The following is a 27766-nucleotide window of genomic DNA, read 5'->3' on the forward strand; positions in this document are numbered from 1 at the left end:
ATTCTCCCCCAGTAATTAAGGTTAGGATATGTATTTTTATTTTAAATTCCAATCCAGTCTTCTTTGGCAGTAGTAGTCTTTAGCAGCATTTAAATAACCTTTATCAGATTTGATGATTTTGTTACAGACTTTTCAAAAAAGTATTTTGCTTTTCTTTCACAAATGCTGTGATTGCAGCCATTCCCCAACTCTCTGTGAATGGTACTCATGGCCATTGATCAGTGTTCTTTGATCAGTGGGTTTTGGTCAGTGATTGTTGATCAATGGTCATGGGAATTTGCGTAATCATGATTAAGGAACTGACCTCACAGCCCATTGTTCCTTCAGTGGGCTGGTTTCAGTCATTATGCAAATGTACTGTTTATAAGGTTTGGGGAAACCTGCAGTCAGTTGAGACTGAAGAAGTCACTTGGATGAGTGACGAAACGTTTCTCCCACAAAACGCTACGTCCAGATGAACAGATTCAACTTTTGGAGGTTTACTTTCCTGGATGATTGAGAATGCATCAACACGCTTATAACATGTCCAGTTCATTGTAAGACCATCAAGATAAACATCCAGTGTAATGGGACCTTCTGAGCACCAGGGCGGTGTCCCGACTTCCTCGTCATACGCCTCTGGGCTTCAATGACCTCCACCCCCTAATATTGGAGGCAGTATTGAACTCTGCTGCTGTACAATCAAATCAGTGTAATTTCCCTCTCTGCTGATAGGGGGCGGTGTGGCCCTCCGTGCTTGCACAGTGACATGGCGGTCTGACGTAAGGAAAGCGGAAAGCTCCCTGACTCAGTGTAAACAACTGTGAAAATGTTTGTAGTTTGCCCTCCTTGAAAAAATTAACGGCATGATTTTTATGGCCGCTATGTCCCGGTAAGCTCCGGTGACTTTACATGTCGTGGTTTCTGGTGGTTGAGTTTGGGATTCGATCCCGGGTGGCTGGACTCTAGCTTCCCGTCTTCTGAACGAGGTGTTTCAGCCTCCGCCACCGTGGAGGAAACCGTAACGCTTCACATGGTGAGTTTTTAAACGTGCTACTGCCCGGTTAGAGGCCGATTTTTGAGTATATTATAATATTTGATGATACACTTGACTGCTACTATATCCAGTTAGCATTAGCAATGTGTTAGCTCAATAGCATGGCTAACTAAGACAATGTGACTCGCTTTAAAAACTAGTGACATATGTGTATCTCTTAAATAACTTGATGTTTTATATTTTCATATTGAAAATATATGCCGAATTGACGTGTGGCCTTAACTATTAAATACCTTAAGTATCGGTGTATATTTTTTACGTCTTCACTTTGAGTAGCGAAGAGAGAGTCAAACTGTCACATTATTGAATGAGCTTTGGTGTGTGGGTTGTAGACAGCGGCTTATCGACTTGATATCGGTAGATAACACCGGCTCCCTGACTCCATTTTTGCACTGTAATTATTTTAATGTCGTTAGAAGTCTGTAAGGTTGTTTAAAACACTGAAAAGTCATATCTGTTAGTGACTGTCATTCGTCCATTGTACAACTCGAAACTGCAGGAAGAAACACTGAGGTATTATGATGAAATATTGCAGTAGTGGACAGTCTATACCTTTAGTAGTATTTTTTTTTTCTGTCTGTGCAGCTACAAAGCCACACTGAGAAGGAACTGGCTCTACACATGAGGAGGCACCTAAAAGAAGAACCACAGAATCAGAAACCCAGAGCATATGGATCCCACTGATCCTGGACAAGGTTTGTCAAACTTGGGATGGGATTTAAGAGGTACTTCAAATTAGGAACAGGTTCTAAATGGTCTAATCCAGGGGTGTCATCTGGCCAATTTTACGATTACAGAGAATGAGAAAATAATATTTTAGGATTTTTTAACTGTATTTTTAAGAGCTATTCAGACCTTGTTCTTTTATTTCTGACAGAAAGTGGCACAATCTAATTTTTGTAAATACATTTCTGTCTAGCACAGTAGCACTGCTGGAACTTGATTTCATAGTATGCATGTTCAGCTAACAGATGAAACCCAGCACTACCAAACCAGAAATGTTGACCAGGCAATGACCTATTTCCAGTCACATTAACTCCATTTTACATCATTCAGTGGAATGATAATATCACATTTCTTGCAGGGCAAGAGAAGCCATCGGAGGAGGGTGTAGATTTAATACTTAGCTCAAAAGGACGTCAACGGAAGAAAAATCCCAAATATTTGGATTATGAAACTGATGACAAAACGAATGAACACCATTCCCCCAAAACACCTAGAAAGAGCTCAGGAAGGAGAAGAGCAGCTTCTCAGAAGACTCCGGCAAAGAATAGAAAATCCAAGGCTGCGGCACCGGACACTCCAGATGGAGAAAATGAAAAAACCGATAAAACACCTACAGAATGTGATGGACAAACTACAGCGGAAGTGGCTGATGAACCACTGAGAGGCAAGAAAACTCTGTCAAAAAGGACTCCTGCTAAGAAAACCCCTGCAAAAAAAACTAGCAATGCCAATGTGGACCTTCCAGATGGAGAGGGTGTAGTTAAAGATACAGTGCAACAGGAGAATGGGACGCCAAAGCCAAAGAGGAAGTATGTAAAGAAGCAGTATGTACAACAAGTGGAGCCAGTTATTAAAGAAAAGGATGCAGAGGAACCTGAGGAGGAGACCGGACAAGGTGGCCGCCGGCGGAGAGGAGCTGCCAAAGCGTAAGATGCACCTACAGTGCTGAGCTGTAGCATAGGTTAAATGACGTTAAACACCAGCACCTGTAGTAAGAAGACAATTACTGTTGGTTAAACAAGCCTCCAATTCAATGGTTTGTTTCATATTGCTCTCTTTTTTTTTGGTTAAATAATGTTTACATCAGACATCATCACCCTAGAAATCAGACTTTCATTTTTGGTTACATGTACACTTATCCCCACTTTAATTACATGTATAAAAAAACCCATATTTTTCTAATTGTAAGATGATACATTTTCAGTCTTTAAAGCCATTTTTTTCATATAAATGGTAATATAGGCATTGAAAATAATGTAAACTCAATCCTCCAGGGCGTTGAAGTACCTCCATAACTTGGCAAAAGACTTGTTTTGTCCAACTGATGAGCCAGGAAGCGAAGACACTGGATCAGAACAGAAAACTCCCAAAGTAAGCAAAGGTACAGTGAAAGTCTCGCCATCTCTCTTTCCCAGTGCACCAATCACAGCAAAGCATAATCTCAGACAGTTTGATCTTTTTACCTATTGGAGTTCTTGCAGAGAGTTAGCTGAGGTTGCTACCACTCTAAGACCTGTACTGTAGAAGTGTGTCTCGTGTCTGAAAATAGGTCATACTTCAAACGGCAGGAGTTGACTAGCAGGTCTAGATGTAGCCATATTAATGAGCAAAACTTGTCTGAACTTGTCTGAACAACTAGTTAGTTGTGTTTTGCAAGCCACTGGCAACCTTGGTCTGTCCAAGCATATAATCTCACAAGTTACACACAATGTAAAATTTCATATAGCAGTGCAGAAAAATTCCTTCTTCAGTAAAGATCTCTGTGCACCGTAACTTAAATTCCTCGTTCTATTCCTGCAGTGGGTAAAGGCAAAAAGAGGAAACATTCTGAAAGTGATGCAGCAGAAGATGAAGACTTTGTACCAGATAATGATGAAGAGGAGGATGCAGAGGAGCTGGAAGATGATGACGAAGAAGCAGCTTATGACTCAGACCTCGACTCCAACTGTGGCAAACGTGGAAAAAACCCACCAGTTTATTACGTCAACAATAACAACGTCAGTGGTTTTCTCATTTTAACGTGATGGCACAGTTACTGGTTATGACCTCATTCAGTGCACTAGAGTACATTACTTCAATACGTTATCTCTATATCAGTCTAATACAGAAAGAAGAATCTGCTTGATGATGGTAATTAAAAGTTAAACCGTTGTGATTTGTTAATACCAACCTGAGCTTATAAATGGGAGTCATTAATAAGCAGTTTATATCAAATATAAATCATCAGATTTCTGAATATTTTCTGTTCCTGCTGCGTTTTTCTGAGACTAAACAAAAGTGCAAACCATTATTGATCCAAATTACCAGAAACTTTAATTTCTCAGTTTGATGCAGCTGCATAGAGAAGAAGGAAGCGCTTGTGCATAATGAGCTCATCCTGTCTCCTTCTGTCCTGCAGACATGCTCGTTCGCCAAAGCCCAAAATGGACTTAACGCCCCTACCATGAAAACTGCTTTGGAGAGCGCAGAGACGACCAAGAAATTGTAAGTCGCAGTCAGTTAACAGTAATGATTTGTTTTCGTGAAGTATCAGTGAACATTGTCCTTTTGCTGTTAGTTCATACATCAGTTTTTGTGATGACATACACAATGAGTCTTGAAGTGCAAACAACACTGGAATATTTGAACATTGCCCTTTTGCTGTTAGTGCAAACCCTTTATTTTGAAAGCTTCTTAAAGTCACATTTGGGGTTATCTCAAAATTTCAGCTTAACAAAATTTCACCTTTTTCGTCAATTTTGAGGACTTTTTTTCAGCCTTTTGAATAAGTAAATCTCAGACTGACTAACTGCTTGTTTGTTTGTTTTATTTAACCATGTGTTTGTTCATGTTTGTGCTTGCAGTCGGGAAGAGCACTACAGCAGCTGGGTGTTTCCAGAGTGGGTGCCCTCCACCAATGATTGGGTTCCTGTGCCACACAGGTAGTTTCTGTTTATTCCTTTATTTAATACAGTTGAATCCAGTTTTAATTGAACAACTCATAACTAAGTTTTATTTTGATATACCTTTTTATTTTCTGTGTTAGAAAGACCGTACCCAGCACTTTTTAACAAGTAACTTTGAATGCTTTGTTTTTTATTTTATTCAGTGAAATTCTAACTCAAAAAGTCATACCAGAAAGTCTTAGCTCCATTTATGTTTATCTGACTGTTTCATTAGATGCTTAGTTATTTAGTTTGTGTTGGGACTTCTGTCCATTTTTTTTTTTTTTTTTTCTGACTGAAGGTGGGCAGTCGCCCCTGCCAGCTGGCAGTGGTAGAGCCAGGCTGCACCCTGGACAGGTCACCACTCGATCACAGGACCAGACATAGACACAGACAGCCAGGCACACCTAGGATCAATTTAAGGTCACCTGTTAACCACAGTGCCACCTGCCTTTAGTCACGTTACTGTTACAATCAGTTGTCACTTGGTCGTACAATGAGATATGCTTTTATATATATATAACGTTACAGTCGTTGATGGCCAGGGTTTCAAATAATGAGGTATGTATAAGTAACCCAATGACCTTCAGACTATTTTATACTCTTGGCGGGGTATACACTGGACCAGTATACACCAGTCTGTCAGAGGGCAATTTGGCCAGGGGAATTGTGGGCAGAGACCCAAAGAGAACCTGCACAGGCAGAGGGAACCAGTGAACACAAAGGCCCCAAACTGTGGATTTGAACCCAGGACCTTCGAGCTGTGAGGCAACAGTGCTAACAGCCACACCACCATCCTGCCTTCATAGTTGCCTTATATTCATGCATTTGTTCAAATAAGGTTTTTAAACTGCATAGGAACAATAGTAAGGAATCAGCCAAATCTGATACTTTATCCTAACTAACCCTTAATCGACTGGGATTCAAACAGGCCTAATGCACTTATTTTGTAATTTTGGCTGTAAAATGACAAAATAGTTCTCATCTTTCAGGAACAATTTTAATTTTCTCACTAGCCTATAATGGGTGAGGAGTAAGGTCATGTGACGCACACGTGGTAACATTCAGGCGGAGCTTATGTTTTTTGAGTCTGTGATCAGACAGCAGTACCTTGTGCATGCCTTGAGGTACACTGATTTTCCCCCAAAAGCTTGTCATCGTTTCTTTCCCGAACAATTTGAATTTTGTCTCAAGCAATAACACTAACAGAATTATGGTCATTTAAAAAGCACTTGATAAATAAAGGGTTAAACAAAAAAAAACCCAACAAACTGCCAGGAGGGGTTGCTGAGATGAAGTCTGAAAAGTGTGGCCCCAAGAAGAAGCCAGTCTAGGGAATAAAGAAGAGCCATTGCAGGAGTATGTAGCTGCATTGGTCTGGTGGCTTCATAAAGGGAGCTGGACAAGGGACGTGTTATTCTGGCTGATATGCACATAAAAGTCTGTGTGTTCTGCTTTCATTTAGTGATTTGGAGAAATATCTGCCTCAGACGCTTCGCTCAGCTGCCTTCAAAGTGTCCAGAGAAGGGCTCGACAAGGAGGAAGCACCTCTGCAAAGACTCAAAAGGTGACAGTGATCAGCAGAGTTAGGGGTTCATGGTGTCGTTACCCCTGGTTGATGATTTCCCTCAGATATGTCAAGAACAGTTTGATTGAGACATAACTGCTGCTAATACATTTCCAAAGAAAACCTCTTTTTTGTATTTGTTTGTTAGCAAAACCCATACGTATAAAAATATATAATTGTGATCATTTGCAGTTTGTTCTACATGGTGCAGATTTTTTGGTGGTTTTTGTAGGCGAGGGGGAATAAAGCATTAGTGTTGTGTCTGTTTTGTTTTCATTTTTTTCTGTTAACTGGCAGGTTCGACTCTATTCCCCCTCACCCAGAACGCTGGGACATGATGCTGTATGCAGGTGGACCAGTGTGGGCTCTGGAGTGGTGTCCAACACCCGATGGTGCCCCTGCCACCCAGTACATCGCTCTGTCCTGTCATCAACGCATGGATGATTTCCACTACGTCAACAAAACTTCCGCAGGAACTGGACTCATTCAGCTGTGGGATGTGGGCAAACTGAAGTATGGCAACAGGTACAAATGAAATGTACAGAGTGGGAATGTTATATTATAAATGGTTATTGTCTGTCAGTCTCTTGACTGATTGACTAGTTTGAACTACTTCCAAAAACAAGTCCTCTGTAAACAAACTGTCTACATCATAGATGGTAGTGAGATGTTTCCAGAGCTCCAGAAGTTTGTCTTTGAAATTTCAGCCTTTTTATATTATGTTCTCTTTTCTTTCACCTCTGTCCAAACAGACCAGACTCCAAGCCAGTTGTGGTCTATAGTTTGGCCCAGGATAAGGGCTTCATCTGGCATCTGAAGTGGTGTCCTGCTGGAGGCTGGGAGCTTCCCACTTGTGCCAGAAAGGTCAGATGTTTTTCCTGTGTAGTGTCTTAGCTTTTAGCTGATATTGAAATGATGAAATCTTATAACAATCTAATATGTTATCAATCCTTCACACTGAAGGCTCCATTCTTACCCAGACTGGGTCTTCTGGCAGTGGCCACCTCCACCGGGGTGGTCACCATTTACAGCATACCCCACCCTGATGCTCTGCACTCCAACATCACTCAGCCAAACTCTGGTAAGGCTGTGATTTCCCCTACAGAATTTTTTGCAGTATTTGTAACTGCTCCATAAAGTGTTTTACTTGCAAAAATGAAGCGTGTCCTGTGTTCAGCAGAGGGCACTGTTGGCTTTCTAAAGTCTGAAATCAGCATGTTGGATGTCTATTTTCTCCTGTATCCTATGAGGACATAGGGATGCACTGAAGCAGTGCATTACTGGTGGTTTATAGATCAACGCATCACGATAAAAACACTGGATTTCTTTATACCTGTTTATTTATGAATTAGCTTAGCTCATTTTCTTTCTTCTCACCACCAAATCAGAAGGCTTGGCATGTAAACGCTGTCTTTGGAGGCACCATGCACCCCTTGGATTGTTTGTGACAGTATAAGCTCTAAGGCCTGTACTGTGGAACAGAATTTGGGGCTCAGGAGTAAACCTGAAGTTGAAGTTTCCTCTCTGGGTTACTCCCCATGGTACCTTGTCCTACAGACCTGACCTGCTCCTGATAACAGATAAACGTATAAAACCACCACCTGGCTAGTTTACTCGGAAAATATTAGCACAATTGTTTCATGATATCACAGGATTTTCGAGTGAGTCGGGACCCTTTTCCCAGACGAACTTGTTCCTTTTGGCTGAAAGCAGTTTCAAAGCATCTCATTTTTCTGTATGTCTTTATAAACTCAATAGTCATATAAAAACAGTCATTAAAGAACCAAATTCTTGTAGCTCATTCTAGATCTAATATAAGATTTCCAAGTAACCCTACAGGTTTAAATTTTGTGTTTACACTTTTTCCTGTAGTTGCTCCTTAGACCGTTAAATGCCACCAGTGTCGTAGCCTAAAATGTTAGACCTTAAAAATATAAAAAAAAGGCTTCTGAGTAACACATTAATTCCAGCAACCTGATCCTTAATTACTGAACAGTTTGCTTCTTTTTCCTCCACCCTCCTTGTTTTGGATGTGTTTAATCAAATGTACAGTCATAGTATGTTGTTTGTGTTGGGTAATATTCCCGTCATGCCCGGTTTGTGTTTATAATCAGTTACCTAGTACCGATCTCAGCTCTTTCATTCAATAATATGCTCACAGGAAAATGTCATGTGACCTACATGATTGCTGTTGCTAGGCTTAGTGATGCCAGTTAAAAAAAATCTATCCTGGTTATTTTGAACTTGCTTTGTATTACAGGTCTGTAGTAGTAGCATTGTGGTAAAAGAAAGTAAACATTTTCTCACGAAGCAAAATCAAAGAATTTGTGAAAATATATATTATTTATCTTAGTTAATTAATTATCTTTATCGTCACTTCTTGAGTTCTTTTGCAGTTTATCACTAAGATCCAGTTTAACTTCCATTTTAATGAAATATTGACTAAATCAGTCTCATATTTCTGACAGTGTAATAACATGTGTTCTGTGGGTTCATCGTCTCCTCAACAGTCAAATTTCCCTGTATGTTGTTTCCCTAATATAAGTAATGTGCCAGTAAATATGCAGGGCAGGGCACAGACAGAGGCCCCACGGCAGTCTTGCCCCTTGGAGCCCCTATATGAGTTTTCACTCACCCCACTATTGGTTGCCAACAGAAAATCCTCAGAAACCCAAAAAGGCAAAACTGCTGTGGGTCCCACATGGGCTAGTCTACATGGGCCCTACACAGGTTTTTAATTGGCAATACAAAGGTATCCTGCCCTGTGTGGGGAAAAAATGGCATTACCATCTTCGTCAAGCTCAGATTTGTCAGCAAAAATAATGCAAACCTCACAACAAGGAACCACGAGCCACTGAATATTTGACAGCTTGCCAAAAATGATCAAAGTAGGTGCCAATTAATTTTCTGTTGAACAAATAGCTAATGAGAACTTGCAGGTGTAGTCCGTTACACACGTTTAAACACAGCCTGATGAACTCAAGCATGAGTATGTAATCAATCAAATAGCACCTTATCCATCATATTAGACGTGACCCTCATTAAATGGGGTAGAGCTTGTGTTTGACAAAGCAACAGTATCCACAAGAAACCGGCCTCATGCAGCTTTCACAGTGGCAGCAGTTATAGACATACACAGAACACACTCCAGCAGTAAGTACATGGTGACATTATGGATGGAGGAGCCTGTGGTCCAGTCTATTCAGATCGCTGCGCTGTCAGTCGCCTCTGGGCCTCTGCTGATAGAAGACGGTACAAACGAGATTAATGATGAACTTGATGCCACATTCATCATAGAGAGAAACCCAGTTATGTCTGCTTGTGAGTTTGTGTGTGTTTATCAGTCAGCATCCTCCTAGCAGTTCAGGCTAATCTGATTGAACAAAACACTATTGTGAGATCATGAGTACAGCATACACCTTACAAATAAATACTCACATTTTTGTGTAATATCTCAGTGGACACAACCTTTTTAGATCCCATTAAAGCTTATCTTGTAGGGCATGTCTTTCCAGTTCCACAGTGTAACAGTAAAGTTGGCTGAAACTCAGTTATTCACCGTTCTCTTTAGCATTTAGCCTATAAAGTAAAATTTGTCCATTTTACTAAAAATCCCAGGTCTAGGTCTTTTCTGACCCTTTAATCTATTCTGCTCATTTTTGGTTTGCTAGAGTAACTTTCTAATGAATCAGAGTTTATCTTATGATGTGCCTTGCTGTAGCTCCCAGGTTTATCCTCTGACTGAAACAAGCCATTTTAGGTTTCTTTCTGATTCGATGCCCCTTATAAACACAGGTTCTAAAGGTCAGGTGGGTGTGGCTTCTGTGCCTACAGGCTCACCAAATTGGTACTGATTTTGTACATAGCCAGAGAGTAGAAAATACTGTGTGAAGCCTGAGCTTTGAGCTCATGGGGACTGCTGCTTTGATACTTTCACTTCGTCATCTGAAAATGTTGCCATGTTTGATTTGAATATCCACCACATTAACAGCATATATGAAATAAAATACATTATCTCCCCTACACGCATGGTGGCAGCACGGTGGCACAGTGGTTAGCACTGTTGCCGCACAGCAAGAAGGTCCTGAGTTCAATTCCACCATCAGGCTGGGGTCATTCTGTGTAGAGTTTGCATGTTCTCCCCGTGTTTGCGTGGGTTCCCTCCGGGTACTCCGGCTTCCTCCCACCGTCCAAAGACATGCAACTTGTGGGGATAGGTTAATTGGATAATTCAAATTGCCACTAGGTGTGAGTGTGCGAGTGAGTGCGAATGGTTGTCTGTCCCTGTGACAGACTGGCGACCTGTCCAGGGTGTACCCCGCCTCTCGCCCTATGACAGCTGGGATAGGCTCCAGTGACCCTGAAAAGGATAAGCGGAAGTGAATGGATGGATAGCTCCCCTTTAAATCACCAGATCTCTCCACTGACATGCACATTAAATTCTTCTACATTAACATTAATTAAAAAGACTAAATAAAATAATATTGCATCATATTTTTGGACTTGTAAGCTATGATTGGGTAAAAGTATGAAGCCTACATCATGGCCACAGTTTGAGGGGAAAAAGTTAAAAATTCTTCAAAAGGTTTCCTGGAGTTGGGCCTTTTTATGATTCAGTTTTTTCCATCTCACTAGCAATGGCTTGCATAGGTGACCGTACAACTGCCTGTACTCTGATCATTGTAACATTATGTGCACTGTATTACACATGGTTTGGTTTTGAAATTAAGAAGTATTTCAAATGCCTCAGTTTGGACATAAAAAGATATATGAAACCTGACATTTCTGATCTTGTGTTTTTCCCATTCCCTCATGGACTCGAGTTTCCATTCAGTTTTGTAGCCATGGATCATTGGGCTCAGTTTTCAGAGGGCTACTCCATCAGCCCCCTGCTTGCAACCATAGGTTATAGTTATTGGATTGAAAGGTTACTGAGTACCCACATTAGAAGATGACTGCACACACAAACTACTACAGCAAAAGATTTTTTAGCTTACACTGAGCAATTTTCATAAATAGAGAAATCCTAAGATTTTTTGTTCTTCAATATTTCTTAATGTAATGAATGTCTAAATGTTGCCACGAAGCCTATTAAGGAAGACTAGGAGATGAACTGAATCTTTATAATCCTGTATAATTAATTTTGGTTTGTTTGTAGTAAAATTTAAATTTGTCTCCTGGTGTAAGCCCATAAAATGTACAATACTACCCTGTATCCAACATTTACTGTGCTTTCATTAAGACCCGCTACTAATGAGGTCAGTCCAAAGTAATCTGTCTTGACAAACACTGACAATGGGATTCGATCCCTCAGTGTGGTGAGGTTTCACTAAGTTGGGGAGATCTCTAAAGCCATGCTCAGTAGAGCTTTGCTGAAGCTTGATGACCTGAGGAGAAATATTCTACACTTAACCTGTATTTGTTTGCAATTGGTTATCTAGTGCCAAGAGCAACCTATTTATTTTAGCATACTTATAGTTAGATTGGGAATCTGAGTTGATAACTATAGGCATGTGACCTATTTGGTTTAGTGAAGCCAATGTTACGTTGAACTTACTTGGTGTGGCACCCGTGAAGGCCTCTAGCACAGCCTGGCTGCTTATTATCTTATTTGAGCGATATAACAGAACTTCAGTGTGTTCTCTTATCTGGAAGAAGGAGTAGCGTAGATGCAGAAGAGGGAATTGGAACTAATTTCCGTGGAAAGATGTGCCTTAGAGCTGCATGGCCATACCTGCAGTTGTGTACCTGTCACTTAATATCAAATATATCTTTAATAAATGTACACATTTGTTATAGTGTAGGTCTCCAAGAGGGTTCCTTCTGAAGGTAAACCTGGTTTGGAAAGGTTAGGCGAATCAGGTAACTATCATTTATTTGATCTTTCTCACATAAAGCAGACAAGAGGAGATCTCATCTCAGATTTGATTTTATGTTTAGTTTTGGGAAAAGTGCTCCATAAGTGGAGCCATTGGGTGGCATGCTGTGAATACTCTGGGCTGTTACATGCCCTATGCTCATAGTGTCATAGATTTGTGAAAATGGACATAAGTGGGGTTCAGAGATGTGCATGTAGAACATGGCAGGTTAAAGACTGTTTGTTCCTGTCATTTGGCACCACCATTTTCAAAAGAACAAACTGAATTTTTTAGATGAAAGTGTTGTTACTTCGGTCTTGAGAATAAAAAGAATAGACATGCATGTGGAACAGTACCTTCATTTTTCTTTTCTTAACAGCACTCACAAGGTTATAATAGTCCTTTTTTGTAAGCTGCAAAATCTGACTCAACTTAAATGCTAAACAGACTAAGATGAGTCAATATTAAAATCACAGACTGTGTCTTACAAGTAAACTCCTGTTCAAGCAGTAAAAGCACATACTGTTTTTCTCTGATACTACACTTCCTTCATTACACCTGCTATAGATGAAAAGCATAATTTGGCCATATTATCTCTGTTCAGTTCTTTCTCAGTGACCATCACTTGAAGTAGATTGCCCACTTTTGCTAACAGCAACTGCAGCAACACAGTCCTGAAGCATTGAAAATTATTCATTTAATCGTGTGATTATAAGCAGCAGTCTAACATTTCTTGCAGGTTTTTCACTAATAATTTTATTGTCACATGTGGTCGTTTTTTTTCCTGACATTAAATTTATTTTGCAAGTAGAAAAATAGCTAACATCAGGTCGACTGTTTTTCAAAGGCAAAGTGTCACTTTTATGCTGGTCTGCCTGCAGTGAGGCGAGGAAGAGATGGAGAGGGTAAAGGTACATTTAACCAAGTGAAAAAATACCAGAGAATTTCTTAATAGCTTCTTTGAGGCTGACATGTCGAGCACCAACTGAATGCAGATTAGTTATCCTATCTTATGTGATCAAAAGTGGATATAATATAATATAATCTTTCTATATCAGCTGCAAGGGTTGAAGGTGAAATTGGCTTGGACAGGGTTAAAACCGTGTGTGTGTGTCTGTGTAAGTGGGTGTGTGTGTTTGTGTGCGTGGGTGTGTGTGTGTGTGTGTGTTTATCCTGGTCCCTTAGTGCTGTTTGCAACAGATAATTATAAATGGCTTTTGTGCATCCAGTCACCAGAATGAATGAGCGAGTGAATGAGAGGAGGAGGCCATTAAAGCTCCAGAATTGGAGGGCGGGGGGGCGGCTGGAGGTTTTGAAGGAGGGGGTAGTGTACGCACATAATTTACAGCGCCATTCTCCATCAGACAAGGATCTATAATTGAAATGACAAAGAAGATGCATCACCGAGCCAGTTGTTAGTGTTGGAAGCTATGAATTTTAGGCCTACTAGATGACACTTCTTGTATCCTTACTCTGTCAGTCATCAAGGACTTACTTGAGACTGGACAGGGAAGACGATGGAGGAGGTCACACGGAGGCCAAGTTAAACTGTGTTAATGTGCACTGTATTTTTATTAATTGCAAAATACTGTCATTTTTTAAATTAAAGGTTAATGCTTCTAAAACTAGGTTAAAGAGGAAGATGGATTGTGATATTTTAGATGAGTTTGTAGGTTTAGTCCAGTCTTAACATGACTCAGCTGACAATGTCAGAAAACATGGGCACCACCAAACATTTATTTTTTTTTCCCTTTCAGCTGACTGTTGTCAGCCTCGACACTGTTTATCTCCTTACAACAGACTAACCACCATTTATCCTCAGCGCCATATTTTACTGTCTTTAAGCTCTGTCTATGTCACTCCTCCTGTTTCTGCTCAGCTAACAGAGCTGGACACAGTCACAGCCACTCAGTCAGCCTTTATTTCTTTGGTTATGTGGTGAAAATTATTAAGATAATCATTATTAATAACACCATAGTCCTACTTAAGTTAGTCAAACTCTTAAGTGCTTTGTGCAGTGGATCTTGACTAGGAAATTATGCGATAATTATAAAGCTAAGTATGTGAAAATGTTCATTAAGAAAGGGGGGAAAAAACTGATACAGACTAATCATCCACCATATGGGAATATCCGTCATCACAGCTTATTTAAAAAAAAAGAGTCTACAGCTCATAGACTCTTTCTCTTTTTGCAACTTTTGTAATATTGATGTTAGTGTTAAAACAAATGATGGCAGTTATTTAACAGTGCAGAATTGGCTGGGATTCAAAAGATCTGAGCCTTAGAGATAAGGTAAGGGGGTGCTGTTCCTCCACATCGAAGGAGTCCATTGAGGTGGTCTGAGCATCTGACTAGGATACCTGTTAGATTTGGTGTTTTCGGCATGTTTAACAGAAGGGACACCCCAGGGGTACCCCCAGGTCACGGTAGCCTTGGAATTATAGAAGGAAAAGCCCAGAGTTAGTTAGTTAGAGGGAGGTCAGGACATTTCTAGTGGTACAGCTACTCCTGTGATCCAGACTATAAACTGCAAAAATGAAGGAATGAATGGAATATTATTCACAACATTAAAACTGTTCACAAGAAAAGTGAGTAAACACTGCTGCGTGCCAAGCTGTTAGAGAGCTGTAGCGCTGCACAGTGTGAGGTTGTTTTAATGTGACTGATGTGATTTTTCACAATTACAAAGAGCCAATTATGTCTCAGAGGGTTAGAACTTATCACCCTCATGTTATCAGACCAGCAATCTCAAACTTCTGTTACACCCCAGTCAGACCTATGACATCATATTAAATAACCACTCACTGACAGTTCCTGCTTTTGGTCTGTAGAGCCGAAAGAACAAGAGCTGATTTACAACAAGGTTTATATAAAATATTATTGTGTATTTTTCTGAGGCGGAGGTGAGATGATGGAGGGAGCAGAACAGCGAAGAAGACACTATTAATCTAAACTCTCAGTAATCTAAACTGGAGGAGGAGAGAAAATTAATGATCTGGAAAAGTCTGACACCGTGTTTTTGTTTTTCGGTTTTACTTCTGTTAAACACAGCGAGATGCCTAAACACAGATAGAAGAGTTTCTGCCAAACTAAATATCCACTCATTTCGTAAACCACATCAGGGTCATACTTCTAATGTCAATGTTGGTTTGTCCGTTATCTGTTTGGGTTCTTATAAATGTCCAAATACTCTTGACTCTAAGATATTTTTTTTTTTCTCCCATTAAGGTTATTTAAGGGTGGTGTGATGGTTAGCAGTATAGTCTCACAGTAACAAGGTCCTGGGTTCGAGTTCAGTCTGTGGCTGAAGTCTGCCTGTGTCTGCATAAGTTTTCTTAGGGTACTCTGGCTTCCTCCCATAGTTAAAAAAAAACACCTATGGGGTGTTAATAGGTGATGGCCATAGCATCTTTCTGTATTAGTCCTGTGATTTAGCGAACCTTGCCTCTCGCCCTATGATAGCAGTGATAGGCTTCATCAGCCCTCTAACATCCCTGAATTGAATACATGACATGTCTGTACTTCTAGTTATGTCAGGATTCCTGTTAATCTGTATGAAAAGCTAGCTAGCAAGCTAAAAGTGCATTACCAACACTAAATATGCTGGCACATAGTATAGCAAAAACATGGTGAGGGTAAAAATTTGCTGCTTTTGTACTCCTGCTACAACCTCTCAGTGAACTCTTTATAACAGAGTCAATTCCTTTTGCTCATACTGTATATAGCCTGTAGCCTTTTATGCATGTACAATATCATTTGGCAGAGAGAAGGAGATTTTAATGCAGGTTGAACACCATCTTGACCCCTTACAGTTCGCCTATAGAGCAGGGAGAGGTGTGGAGGACGCTGTTGTCACACTCCTGCATCTCTTGTATAAGCATCTTGAGGCCCCCCACACCCATGCAAGATTATTATTTGCTGACTTTTCATCTGCATTTAATACAATTCAACCCCTCTTACTTGCTGACAGGCTTTACAATCATTTTAAGCTTGACACTAGTCTGGTCGGCTGGGTGATAGACTTTCTGACCAATAGGTCAAAATGTGTGAGGGTGAATCATGTATTTTCTGATGTGCTCTCCTCCTCTATTGGATCACCCCAGGGTTGTTGCCTCTCTCCCCTTCTGTTCATTCTGTACACAAATGAGTGTCGCAGCAATTTCATGAACAGACACATCCTGAAGTTTGCTGACGATACAGTAATCGTCAGTCTTCTAGTGGGGGACGAGTCAGGCCATGGACAGGTTGTAGATGATTTTGTGAATTGGTGTGATGAGTCCTTCCTTTCACTTAATGTGTCAAAAACTAAAGACATGATTATTGACTTTAGGAAGTCCTCTTATAGCTCATCACCTACTATCATTAAAACCGCCGATATTGAGATAGTTGAGAGTTATAAATATCTTGGTGTGGTACTCGACCATAAACTGTGTTTTGAATCTCATGCTGATGCCACCACTAAAAAAGTTCAACAAAGACTGTTCTTTTTAAGGAAAATGAGATCTTTTAATGTCTCATCTGAGATGTTGTCCTTGTTTTATAGAAGTTTTATCGAATCTGTGATGTCTTTTTGTATCGCTGCGTGGTTTGGTAACCTGACGGTGAAGAATAAGTATCGGCTGGGACTTCTGGTAAAAACTGCTAGCAAAATTTCAGGGCGCTGGCAAGATGGACTTTTGGCCATTTACAATAGAAATGTGCTTAGAAAGGCTCATTCTATTTTTAATTGTGTGAACCATCCACTTCACAGTGAGTTTGAGTTGTTGCCTTCCGGCCGCCGTTCTAGAGTACCTCCGAGGAGGACTAAAAGACTCCAGGTTTCTTTTATCCCTACTGCGTCTTGTCTCCTTAATGGCAAATAATTGTTCTTGAACTTTCTATCATTATTATTGTTATTATTATTTTTATAGTATTGTTCTGTTTATTTTTATCCTGCTGCTAAACTAATTTCCTCTTGTGGGACAATAAAGAAATTGAATTGAATTGAATTGAATTGCTCTATGATAATGGTGAGATTCACATTCAAAAGGCCACATTTACTATGTGGGAAAAAATTGCAACATGCAGTGATGGGAAAGTTCTGCAGGTGATGTACCGTCAATGTGCTAATTTATAAACAGAAACGCATCATTTCAATAATGGCCAACACAATCTGCCAAGAGTGGGCTTCCACTAGTAATGCACTTAGTCTGTTAACATCTCTCTCAGTCAGTCCAAATAAATTACAGTTCCTAGCAGCAACTGTCATAGCAGCATTGTGTACAAAATTTTTTTAAAAAAGGAAAGAAAAAGCTTACAATTTAAATACTTTTTACCTTCTGAAAGGGAAATTCCTGCAAACACATGCGTATTAATGAGAGCCAAATGACAGTAACCACGCCCACACCTTTCAATCGAACAGTTAATACTGCAACTCTTTGGTAAATCCTGACAGAGAAGTTTTTAATACCTAAAGAGGGTTTTATGCTGGCATAGCTTGTTAGAAAATCTGTCCCAAAATGTCCGAATATTAACACGTTAGAAATGGGCTTCTTGACATGTAACATCACAGCTCTGCAGCTGAGCTTTAATTACATCTGACACTAACTGAACGCGTCTCAGATTGAAGACAGCCGAGTCAGGGCCGCCGATGTTTAGCAGAGCCTGTGTTTTTCACTGCTTACAGAAAAATCTTCAAGGCACATCCAGCAATACATTCAAGATTTTTCTTTCATTCATGCTCACTGTGTGAATTTCAGTAGTTTTCATGTTATTTTGATCAGTAAACCATTACTGTAACTGTCAGGGTTAATTTCAGATAGCAGAGTGGAACTTTGAGTTGGGTTACATGACAGAAATATGATGGGTCCATGTACAGTAAAGGTACATGCTACCTGTGCATCAAAGTGGATCATTTGTTTTAAAAAATGATTTCACTTGAGGTAATGAAACATTAATAAACAAAACTATTTTAAAAAAGCACAAAAAAATCTGTGGGTACTAAAGAAATTGATTTTTATGTGTTTTCACAGGTAAAGGCATTGAAACGCCTCAAGTATACAAGGTATGTTAAAATACGTTTACACTGTATATTTTCATGGATTCTCATCATAATGTCACAGCCTGTTGATGTTGTGTATCTACCATTAGGTTACGACAGGACATAAATGAAAATGACCTTTGTTTTCTGCAGGCTAAAGGAGTGGCGACATTGAAGCTGGGCGCCTTCAAAGCCCCTCACCATGAAATGAGCGGGCCCGTCCTGTCTATGGATTGGCTTCCTGAAAAACCACACAATATAATGGCTATTGGATTCTATGATGGTATGAATTGATTTACTGCAGATGTTCTTGATTAACTCGTTGTCTGTTTGAGAGAAGAAACAAAGGAGCAGTCCAGAGCAGATAGGATTCAAATATGAGTCAATATCATGGATGACAGAACTATTTTAAGCCAGTATTCTCACTTTTCCATCGTCTTGTTCTCTCCTTCACTCTCTCTCCAGGTGTAGTAGGTCTTTGGGATCTGACAGCAAAGTCTGCGCTGTTGCGTGTGCGAGAGTCAGACAGGTCGCTGAGTCTGCTGCCCTACAGATGCATCCTTGCTCACAACAATGGAGTCCGGTCCCTGGCCTTCTGTCCTGCCTCCAGGTGAGCATAATATCAAAACTCTTTCTGGATCAAAATAAAACACTGTGACTTCAAAATCAAGATTTGAATCTGTCTTGCCTCTATGCCGCATGCATGATATTGAATTTTGATAGATGAACAGTTCATGCCTATGAGGACGAGAGGATGGAGTACTAAGTTATCAGTTGGCATGCTTGCTTAAAAACTATATCCAAGAATAAACTGGTGAGGTTACAAGCTAGACCCTGGACAGGCTACCAGTCTGTCACAGAGTTAATTCATGGAGACAGACAGCTGTTCACACCTACAGTAAATTTACAATCACCAGTTAACCTAACAAACGTGTCTTTGGACTGTGGGAGGAAACTAGAGCAATCAAAGGAAAGCCAGGCAAGCACAGAGGCAACATGCAGACTGCACACAGAAAATTTGAATGCTATAAATGGGAGTCTGTGGGAACTGACTCACTTTTTGAGGCAGTGTCACATGTCAAGGGACTGCAGTGTTTTAGCACCTTCACATTGGCTTATTTTCCAGCTTTGAAGGTTTCTGCTTGTGTAACAGTACAATGGAATTTCAAAGGTCTTCACAAGAAAATGTCAGAAACTTCAGTAACACTTGAAGATAGGATCACTGGGTGACTGCAGTATTTTCTATGCGTCTTTATTTCATCAGTTTTTCCATCATCTACTTTACTCTGGTAGTTGTTATTCGCAGCCAATTAAAAAGGCGATTTGTTGGTGCCTCTGGTACTCGGAGCTAAAGGCAAGACAATAAATTTTGAATGCACAGAGTTGCAGTAGAGCCTTCCCTCTATTGTATTCAGGCACTAATTCAGAATGTAGGGTACAAGGCCGGGCAAGCAGCCACGGCCTTATCACCACTCAGACAAGGCAACCTGACTTAGCTCTATGCAAGTCAACATGCACTGACCTTCAGGCTGCAGCCTTGCTGAGCTCTCACAGCCTTTAGTGTGATTTTCCATTCATATCTAAAGTTTGCTCTCCCTGCTTGGAATATTTAACTGACTCAAAAACTTCAACTGCCTTTTTGAAAGGTATGTAAAGTTACATAAATCTGACGCTTGAATGTTTACAGTTTTTAGATGATAATGGGCTTATGAATCCTTCATGAATCCTTCATGTGGATTTTAAGAATGAGTCATGTTTGATTTCTTAGTTTCTGACTTTATTTGTCTTTAACATGTTAATTCAGACCTGATATCTGAAGGATTGCACTGTGTAAGCTGGGTCCTCTTATAGTATGTATACCCACATAATCACTTAACCAAATTAACTAAAGCACAGGTGGAAATACATCAGATAAACTGCTCGCAGCTTTCTTGATGTGAGTAAACTTTAAATGCTCGATACAGAAGTGAAAACAGGATGGCCAATTTAAAAAATAAAATATAATAGCTAAGGATTTCACTTTAACCCCATTACGGACTGTGTCAGGCTCCTGAAATCCTTTTTCTGCGCTCTGTTAGTCAGCTGATGTATGTGCAGATAGGAGTGAGCTGGAGAGGTTATTGAAATCACCTGTATCTAATATGGGTATTCAGAGATATGCACTGCAAGTCAGTATCGGGGGTAAAGCAGAATTGGTTTTTCATTAAAAATCTGTCCAGAATGTCATTTTTTTCCCACTGAACAGGTCAGTGTGAGTGCATCAGCATCATCTCCTTCTAAACCCATCCAGCCCTGCCGACTCACCTAAAGCGTGATTAATATGGCTTATATTGTGGCGTGATGTAAAAGCTTTCACAGAGGATTTTCTGCCTTGTCATGAATTTTGCTTTTGTGAAGAACTGCTGAAAAACATTTTTTAGGACATTTTGTAAATGTGTATTTAACCTCAGATCAGAATTTGAGATGATGGTAACAATGGTTTCAAACACGTGGTTGCTGTCCTGCTAAAGCCCATTTTGTGGGGCTGTGACCTCTTAAAACAAACTAAAACCCATTTTAGTTGACACTGCTTTAAAACAGCTGGCAAATACAAGTAGTCAGATGTAGTGAGTGAGGTAATTAATATTTCCATTAAAACTACCACTGCAGCCTTCATTTGAACAGATGTGAACCTAATTTGATAGCAGCCAGTTTTCCTCCACTTTTTAAACTATTTTCTTCATTTCTGAACCACAGATTTTAGTTTTCTCTAAATGTAAAACTAAAGGTGGATAAATGATCAAGATTAATCCCACAGAGAGAGAAAAAGCTCCTGGCTGGCAGCAGAGAGACTGAGGATGCGTATCTTGTCTGGATCACTGCTTTTTAATTACACAGTCATGCTGAAAAAGATCAAATCTCCCCGCTCTTTGTCTCTGCTCTGTTTTTAACACCTTTGTCTTTTCTTTTTCTCTCACCACAAAGTCTTTTTTTCTCCTTTGTCATCACATTCGTAAAGCATTTTTTTTCTCACAAAGAAATCTGACTGTATCGATTGTTCTGCCTTCATTTGTTTTATGGCAGACGCCGCTGTCAGATTTGATCAATGTAAAGAAAATAATGACTTTCACTTCAAGCACTGCATCACATTTAAATCCCTGTGTTCAGCCATTTTTATATTTTCCAGCAACAGAACATCCTGGTTTGTTTTCCCATCGTCAACGTGTCTTTAACTTTTCATCTGTTGTTTGTCTTTTAGATACCTGTTGGCGACGGCAGGCGACGACCGCTTCGTGAAGACATGGGATCTGAGGAGGCTCTACGATCCCATCACAGTTCAGAAACGCTGTCTGGGCAATGAAATCAACTGGCCACTGAATGCACCGGGGGTTTTGATCGCCCAGGACAACGGCATCGTGGTGTAAGAAAGCTTGTCTCTATTTCTTTGTTACTTTGTAACTTTAAATCTGACACACAGAAATTTACACTTCAGCGTTTACATTGTATCTCTGTTATTTGTCTCCAAGGTTTGAAAGATAAGTTGGACAGTTGTAAACCAAAATGAACAAATACTTAAGAGTACGTGAGTCCAACATTAAAGCATGGAGGCCGTCTAGCCACAAGTTTATCAATACAGTGCTATATGTATTTAATACATATAGCACTGTAATGCTCAGAAAAGAGACAGTACGTTGAAGCAGTGTACTCCAGGGTGAACCAAAGCCAAATCACTGACCTCTGTCTTTGTTAGGGACACATTAGCATTTACACATGAGAACATCGGCGATCAGACACACCCCAGAATCTCTTTGGGAAAGGATTTGAGAAATCAAATCAAAATTTCTATCAATCACTGTTCGCTTGGAATCTAGATTCTTAAGATGCACTTTAAAATAAAAAGAATGTAAAAGTATTGGGAAAGGAATTCTTTGTCAGCTAATGGAAACAAAAAAGAACCAGGACAATCACTGATAATGAAACTAATAGCAATTCTTTCTCTTGAATGAAATTATCAGAGTTCATTTTTTCCCTTGAGCTTCTTCACAATCACTTCCTCTTATTCAGAAGAAATCTAAAGAGTAGGACCCACAGCTGCTGGCACATCCCTCGGGTACTCAGCCTCTCCTGAGAGTTTCACCTGGTCAGCAAGAGTGTGGGAGCTGGTTTGGTAATGGTTTCATGTACGCTCTTTTAGCTCATGGGGCTAACTGTGTCAGCCTTAACCTAAAAGTCACCACATGAAACTTGGAAAGAAAATCCTATTTACAGAAGTCTTTCCACTGTGTTTCCTAACTACACATCATTTGGCATACTCACTTGTGCTGTTTTTGTTGATGTGTCCCAAAAAGTTAAGGTGTGGAAAACGCCCAGCACCTTCAAAAGATTATGAACTTCAGGTTACAGCTTTGTAAATTCTGTAGTAGAAACAGTCTGGAAGATGAACAGAGTGGCTGCATTTAGCATTGAAAACAAAAATTCAGCATCAAAGGTGATATCGTAGTTCAGCCTTACTTTCCAGAGTGAATCAAACTCCAAAGGTAGTGGAGCTTACACAGCCATAATGAAACCTAACAAACTCCACACTCCCACTTCTCCTCAGCGATCTGTCAACATATGCAGTCTTGAAGTAAGAATATAAAAATTAATTATGACTAAACTTCTGCATTTAAGTTGGTCTCTTTCTTTCTTTTTTTAATTTAGGAAAGGTTCACAAGGAGTCCATTACATCGACCATCACATGCGCTCGCTCTTTGCAATTCCCCGGTCCGGCACAGTGTGGGTGAGTAACTGTTACAATCTTCCATTCTTCAGTCATCAGCATCCCATAATTCAGTCACAGAGCACAAAATAAATTAGCTTTGAACTTCAGGAAACCCTTAAATCAAGGGCACGACAGTCATTTTTTAAAACAATGAAGAAAGTTTGAGGATGTTAATATTATTCGATATATATGGATAAAGAGTAGTGTTTGTGTATTTGTGGCACTGAAATACTTCAGGAAGTTAAGGCCAACACAGACTTCGGGAGTATAAAGGTATTCCATAATTTTGTTACTGTCAAAAATTCCTCTTAAAGGTCAAATCCAAGTCTTGCATTTCACTCTTCTTTGCTTACACTGAACCTATTTTTTCCTCCTGAGGATGTGAATCTTCAGAAGTTTTTCTGGTAGGTTTCAGTTATTATTTTTTTTCAAGCGTCAGGACATTTTGCCTTTGTTTGGAACGGTCTCCAACAGTGGATTAGTCCACGTTTTGCTCTTAAGTGAGTATTTATGGGAGAAGAGTTGCCCTCTAGTATTAAATTGATTTAAAATAAACTACAGTCTGTGTTTTATTGTGATTAATGAACACGTCCCCCATCGCAACAGTGTGGTGTTAAATAGTTTAGGCCAGGCGTAGAGCGAGGTGGCATTGAGCAATAGGATAGGTATAGGATGTGTCAGTTATGGATTCAAAACGGTATTTTATCATTTTGTTGATGATGAGGAAAATAAAGACTGCTACCTTCTTTTACCCTTTCTAATCCTTGAAAAGCTCCTTTTGCTGCAGTGTTTTGGGTTTAATTGTGTGGGAGTGGAAAAAACTACTGGAACTGATACATTTGAGGCTAGTTGTGCTTCTGTAATTAGTCTCATTACTCAAACTATCCCTGAGTGTCTGAAATTTGCTCTAAGTTACTGAGAGAAACTTTTTTTCCTCAGCAGTGCTGTGTAATTTAATATTTCATTTTCTATGCTTCCCTGCAGTCTCTGTCATACACCGAGTGGATTAACAGTCTGGTGACCGCAGACAGCTTCGGAGAGGTGATTTTGTCTCTGTTACCTCAGATCAGCTACGTTGCTCCTTACGTCAAACGCACAATAGAGAGACGATTTGTAAGTTTACTTTTCCTCCCTTCATTTGTTTTTATTGCGCTTTATTTTTCCCTATGTTTACTTCAAAAATATCATTTTACATTTTATCAGATGTCATATAAAATTGGTAGTGTTCATAGAAAATAAGACAAAGAACATGAATTGAATAGAGAGTGTGCCCAGTTGCAGTGACAGAATTGCTCAGATTTTGTGACAAGCTAACGGTCCATTTTATTAACCTGTTCCCTTCAGCCCATCTACTTCACATCTATGGTGCCTTATGATGCAACTGAAGAAGAAAAGCAAGAGATGGGAGGAGAGGAAGAGGAAGGAAATGCTGTTGAAGAGCAGCAGGGAGGAGAGACAGAAGAACCAGATGCTACACAGGAAGCAGGAAATGAGAACGACAGTGAAGGAGGAAGAGTTGGACGAAAATGTCCTCCGCTGAAATTCCAGACCTACAAAGAGGCTACAAAGAAATACTGCCTCCACTATACAGATTTCGATTTTGTAGGTTAATTTTTATCTTCATTTGCTTTCATTGTTTATTATTAAACAGATATTTATTTAAAAAAGTAAGAAATGTTCAAGTAATATATGTAGACCAAAGACAAACTGGAGAAAAAGGCTATGGTAGAATGGAGAACAAAATAAGAGGAAGACCACACTGACACTGTAATAATCATTCATCCTGACTTTCAGCGGCGCACTGCAGGAAGCGAGAGGCGAGCTGTGTGGAAACGCATGAAAGACACAGAAGTGAAGGCAAAGATCATCCTGGATGACATGCCTTTGTCTGCTCTATATAAGGTATCTGAAACACACACACACTCACACACAGGGCGGGTATCATCAGACTCCGACTGTAGTGCAACTCAAAGAAGAAAAGCAGGAAAAGATAAACAGTGCAATGAGAGGAAATGGAGGTGAGATCTGTAAGAATAGCCTCCTTCTCCTCCCCCTTCTGCCTCCTCCTCTGATGGGCAGCTATAAAGATGGGCTGAATGTAATGATGTGTTAAATGAGAAAAATGTCACCCTCAGTGGAAGGAGGGAGGGGGAGATGGAAAGCACCCATTTGAGGATTTGATGTGTTTAATTTTAAGAGAGGCAGAGTGGAGGGTGTCACTGTGCCCTCTGGGATGAAATGATGGACGGACACTTCTTGGGACAGGCTCCAAAACAAAACAGCAGGAGAGGTTTTTGACTGGCTCTTTGTCTGAGGGGGATAAATGGATTAGAAAGAGGAGGATGGCAACTTGGGAAAGGGAGAAATAAAGGGAGACGGACACCAGGAGGATTTATAATGATGAAGAGTGGGATGGATAAGCTTCTGTAAGGAAAAGCAGGAGGAGGTGATGATATTGACTCAGAGCTACAGCTGCGTCATTCACTGTGGACAGAGAAAACAAGAAATTAGCCTATAAATAAAACCGCTGTTGCCTTATTAGAACACAGCAAAAGCTGTTGGTATTAAATATGGAGTCCCACAGGGATCCACACTTGGTCCTCTGCTGTTCTGCCTCTAAATAATGCCAGTATCTGCTCTTCTGCAAATTGACCTCTGATGTTCAGTTGCTGGTTTAAGAGCACAGACGAGAAATATTTTCAGCTGTCTTTTCTCATTTCTTCAGATTCGTTTCAACCCAAACATGAGCTGCCATGACTGGGTTGCATCTGGGGGTCAGACTGGACTGGTTAGATTGAACTGTGTAAGGGCTCTGATGAACTCTCATCTGAAGAAGATGATTGGTGAGAGTCAGGCCCAGTTCAACGCTCTGTACTCGCCGCAAGACCAAAGTGAGCCCGGCCAAGCGGTGACAGAGCAGCTATAGCAGGAGTTTAACTTTGCTACGGTGGATTGTACTCGCTCAAGAGACAGTCAAAAAAAGTGACCTCTAAAACACGCAGCTGTGAATAATGAAAATATGTATGAATATTATTTTATTCTTATACATTTGTATATGTTGAAAATCAGTCAACGAAAACTAATGACATCAAGCCATGAAGGTACTACAGGTTTAATTGGTCCAGGTTTTGTAGCATCTAGACATGGCTAGATATATCCAGGCTGTCTGAATGTCACTCTGTATATAACGAAGTTCAACTTTAAATTGGCATAATTACAGTATGCAAACTAACAAAAGTAAAACTCTCTCATGACCACTTTAGGGGCTTTTCCTTTTTTCTCTGGTCATCGTTCACCCTGAGAAACTGAAGCAAGACTTTCTCTCTGTAAACCAAACCCAACCAGAATCTGTTGAATTCAAAGCCATTTGATTTTTCCTGGCAATTAAATGTTTCCATGTTTTTCATTTTCTTCTTATCAAATTATAATACAATTCCTAAAAGTGACAGTTCTGTTCTCTAGATCAAAAAAACTGTAGCAGTTGACAGTCAAGTGCCTTTCGTAGCCCTTACTCACACAGTCCTAGAGACCATTTCAGTGACTCCCTGGCAACCACGGGTTGCTAGGGAAATGTGTATCCCCACCTGGTTGGAGAGTGGTTGTTTGCACATGAATTTGGTTGCAAAGAGGAATACAGTGCTGCAACAAAAGCCTTCTGGTGATTGATTTGGTCGCTTTGATCACATTACAACAGTTGCCCATAGTTTACATGGAAGACGCCAAATTGTCTGCAAACACTTGTAAAATGCGACATTGAAACTGAAAAGCGCGACATGTGGAGAATGCTCACCTTCAAAGTAAAAGTTTGAACTTTTGAAACCTGTTAGTTACAGGTTTCAAAAGCAAAGAAAGCACAACTTTTACTTTGAAGGCAGATGTTCTCCGTGCGATGGCGAGCTGAAAGATGTTTAAAACGTTATTTTTTTAAAAGTGAGGATGGCGTTGTTTTCCAAAGAATTAGTGCATTATGCCAAGGAAGACAATTTCTTAGGCTTACTAGCAAGAGTGTTCTGAAACTTCATAAGTAATTTCATTAATTAAATCCACTGGTGTTTGCTATGTTTCCAGACTTTCTCACACGTTGTTTAATTTGTGAATTTGTTTTTAGAGAGGGGTTTTTTTTTTGTGCATTCCCTCATTTTCTTATCTCCCTCTCACGTTATCGATAGCAAGCTGGGAGCTAATTTTGGCTGCGTTTTGTTTGTTCGAACAACTCAGGCTCTAATTAGGGAAAATACTTGAATTTTTTGTATCTACAAGATGTAACACTTAGAAATGTTAAATCTTTTTCTGTTTTTGAGCTTTTTGTTACCTGGTGTACATTTTCCTCTTGTTGTTTTTGTCCAACTTAATTTATTTTTAACTGTCTACAAGAAAATAATAGTGAGGTGTAATTAATTACTGGCATCAGTCTTTTTTTAAAGACACATTTCCCTCTGAGTTAAATTAGGGGTTTTAAAGTGTGCTTTATTTTTTGATTAATTACAAATTTTAGTGACAGTTTCACAATAATATTTCATTATAGTGTTGTCAGGCGTGGCCATATTTCATTAATGACAACATTATCTTTAACTTATTCATAAAAGCATCAAATGTTCTTCTCCCTGCTCGCTTTTGCTATTTTTGAAATGTTACATAAAATAAATTTTATAATAAAGCAAGACCTTGGCTCCAGTCTTTATTTACATCTAGATTTCCTGTTAAACTTTTAAACTAAAATAATCCAGCCTCTTTCCATTATCAGCAGTCTTTTATTTCACTTTACAAAAACTGTTGCCACACATAAAAATGAAATATCAAACATCACACATGTGACAAGTGGATCGTATGTGACATCACAACACACAGACAAATAGGACTTTTTGGGAACCACTTTTTGTACAAGGAAGATAAA

At 39.8% G+C, this 27766-nt stretch overlaps 1 protein-coding gene across 2 annotated transcripts; it reads left to right on the forward strand.

The window, feature by feature from the left end:
• Positions 1–720: 720 nt before the first annotated feature.
• gtf3c2 (general transcription factor IIIC, polypeptide 2, beta) lies at positions 721–27529 on the forward strand. Of its 2 annotated transcripts, none has more exons than XM_013266999.3 (20): positions 721–1015; positions 1622–1761; positions 2121–2688; positions 3037–3143; positions 3563–3759; positions 4161–4246; positions 4606–4683; positions 6152–6253; positions 6551–6778; positions 7006–7117; positions 7217–7334; positions 18124–18155; positions 18285–18414; positions 18597–18741; positions 21370–21531; positions 22812–22890; positions 23857–23985; positions 24217–24474; positions 24667–24774; positions 25598–27529. In XM_013266999.3, the coding sequence occupies exons 2-20, from the start codon at positions 1707–1709 to the stop codon at positions 25796–25798; spliced, it is 2895 nt and encodes a 964-aa protein (XP_013122453.1). In that variant the 5' UTR covers positions 721–1015; positions 1622–1706; the 3' UTR covers positions 25799–27529. The 2 variants fall into 2 exon arrangements, with proteins under 2 accessions (XP_013122453.1, XP_005464867.1); XM_005464810.4 differs by having other exon boundaries at positions 722–1015; positions 1622–1731.
• The last annotated feature ends 237 nt before the right edge of the window (positions 27530–27766 follow it).

Source organism: Oreochromis niloticus, linkage group LG15 (assembly GCF_001858045.2).
Source record: "Oreochromis niloticus isolate F11D_XX linkage group LG15, O_niloticus_UMD_NMBU, whole genome shotgun sequence".
NCBI classification, from domain to species: domain Eukaryota; kingdom Metazoa; phylum Chordata; class Actinopteri; order Cichliformes; family Cichlidae; genus Oreochromis; species Oreochromis niloticus.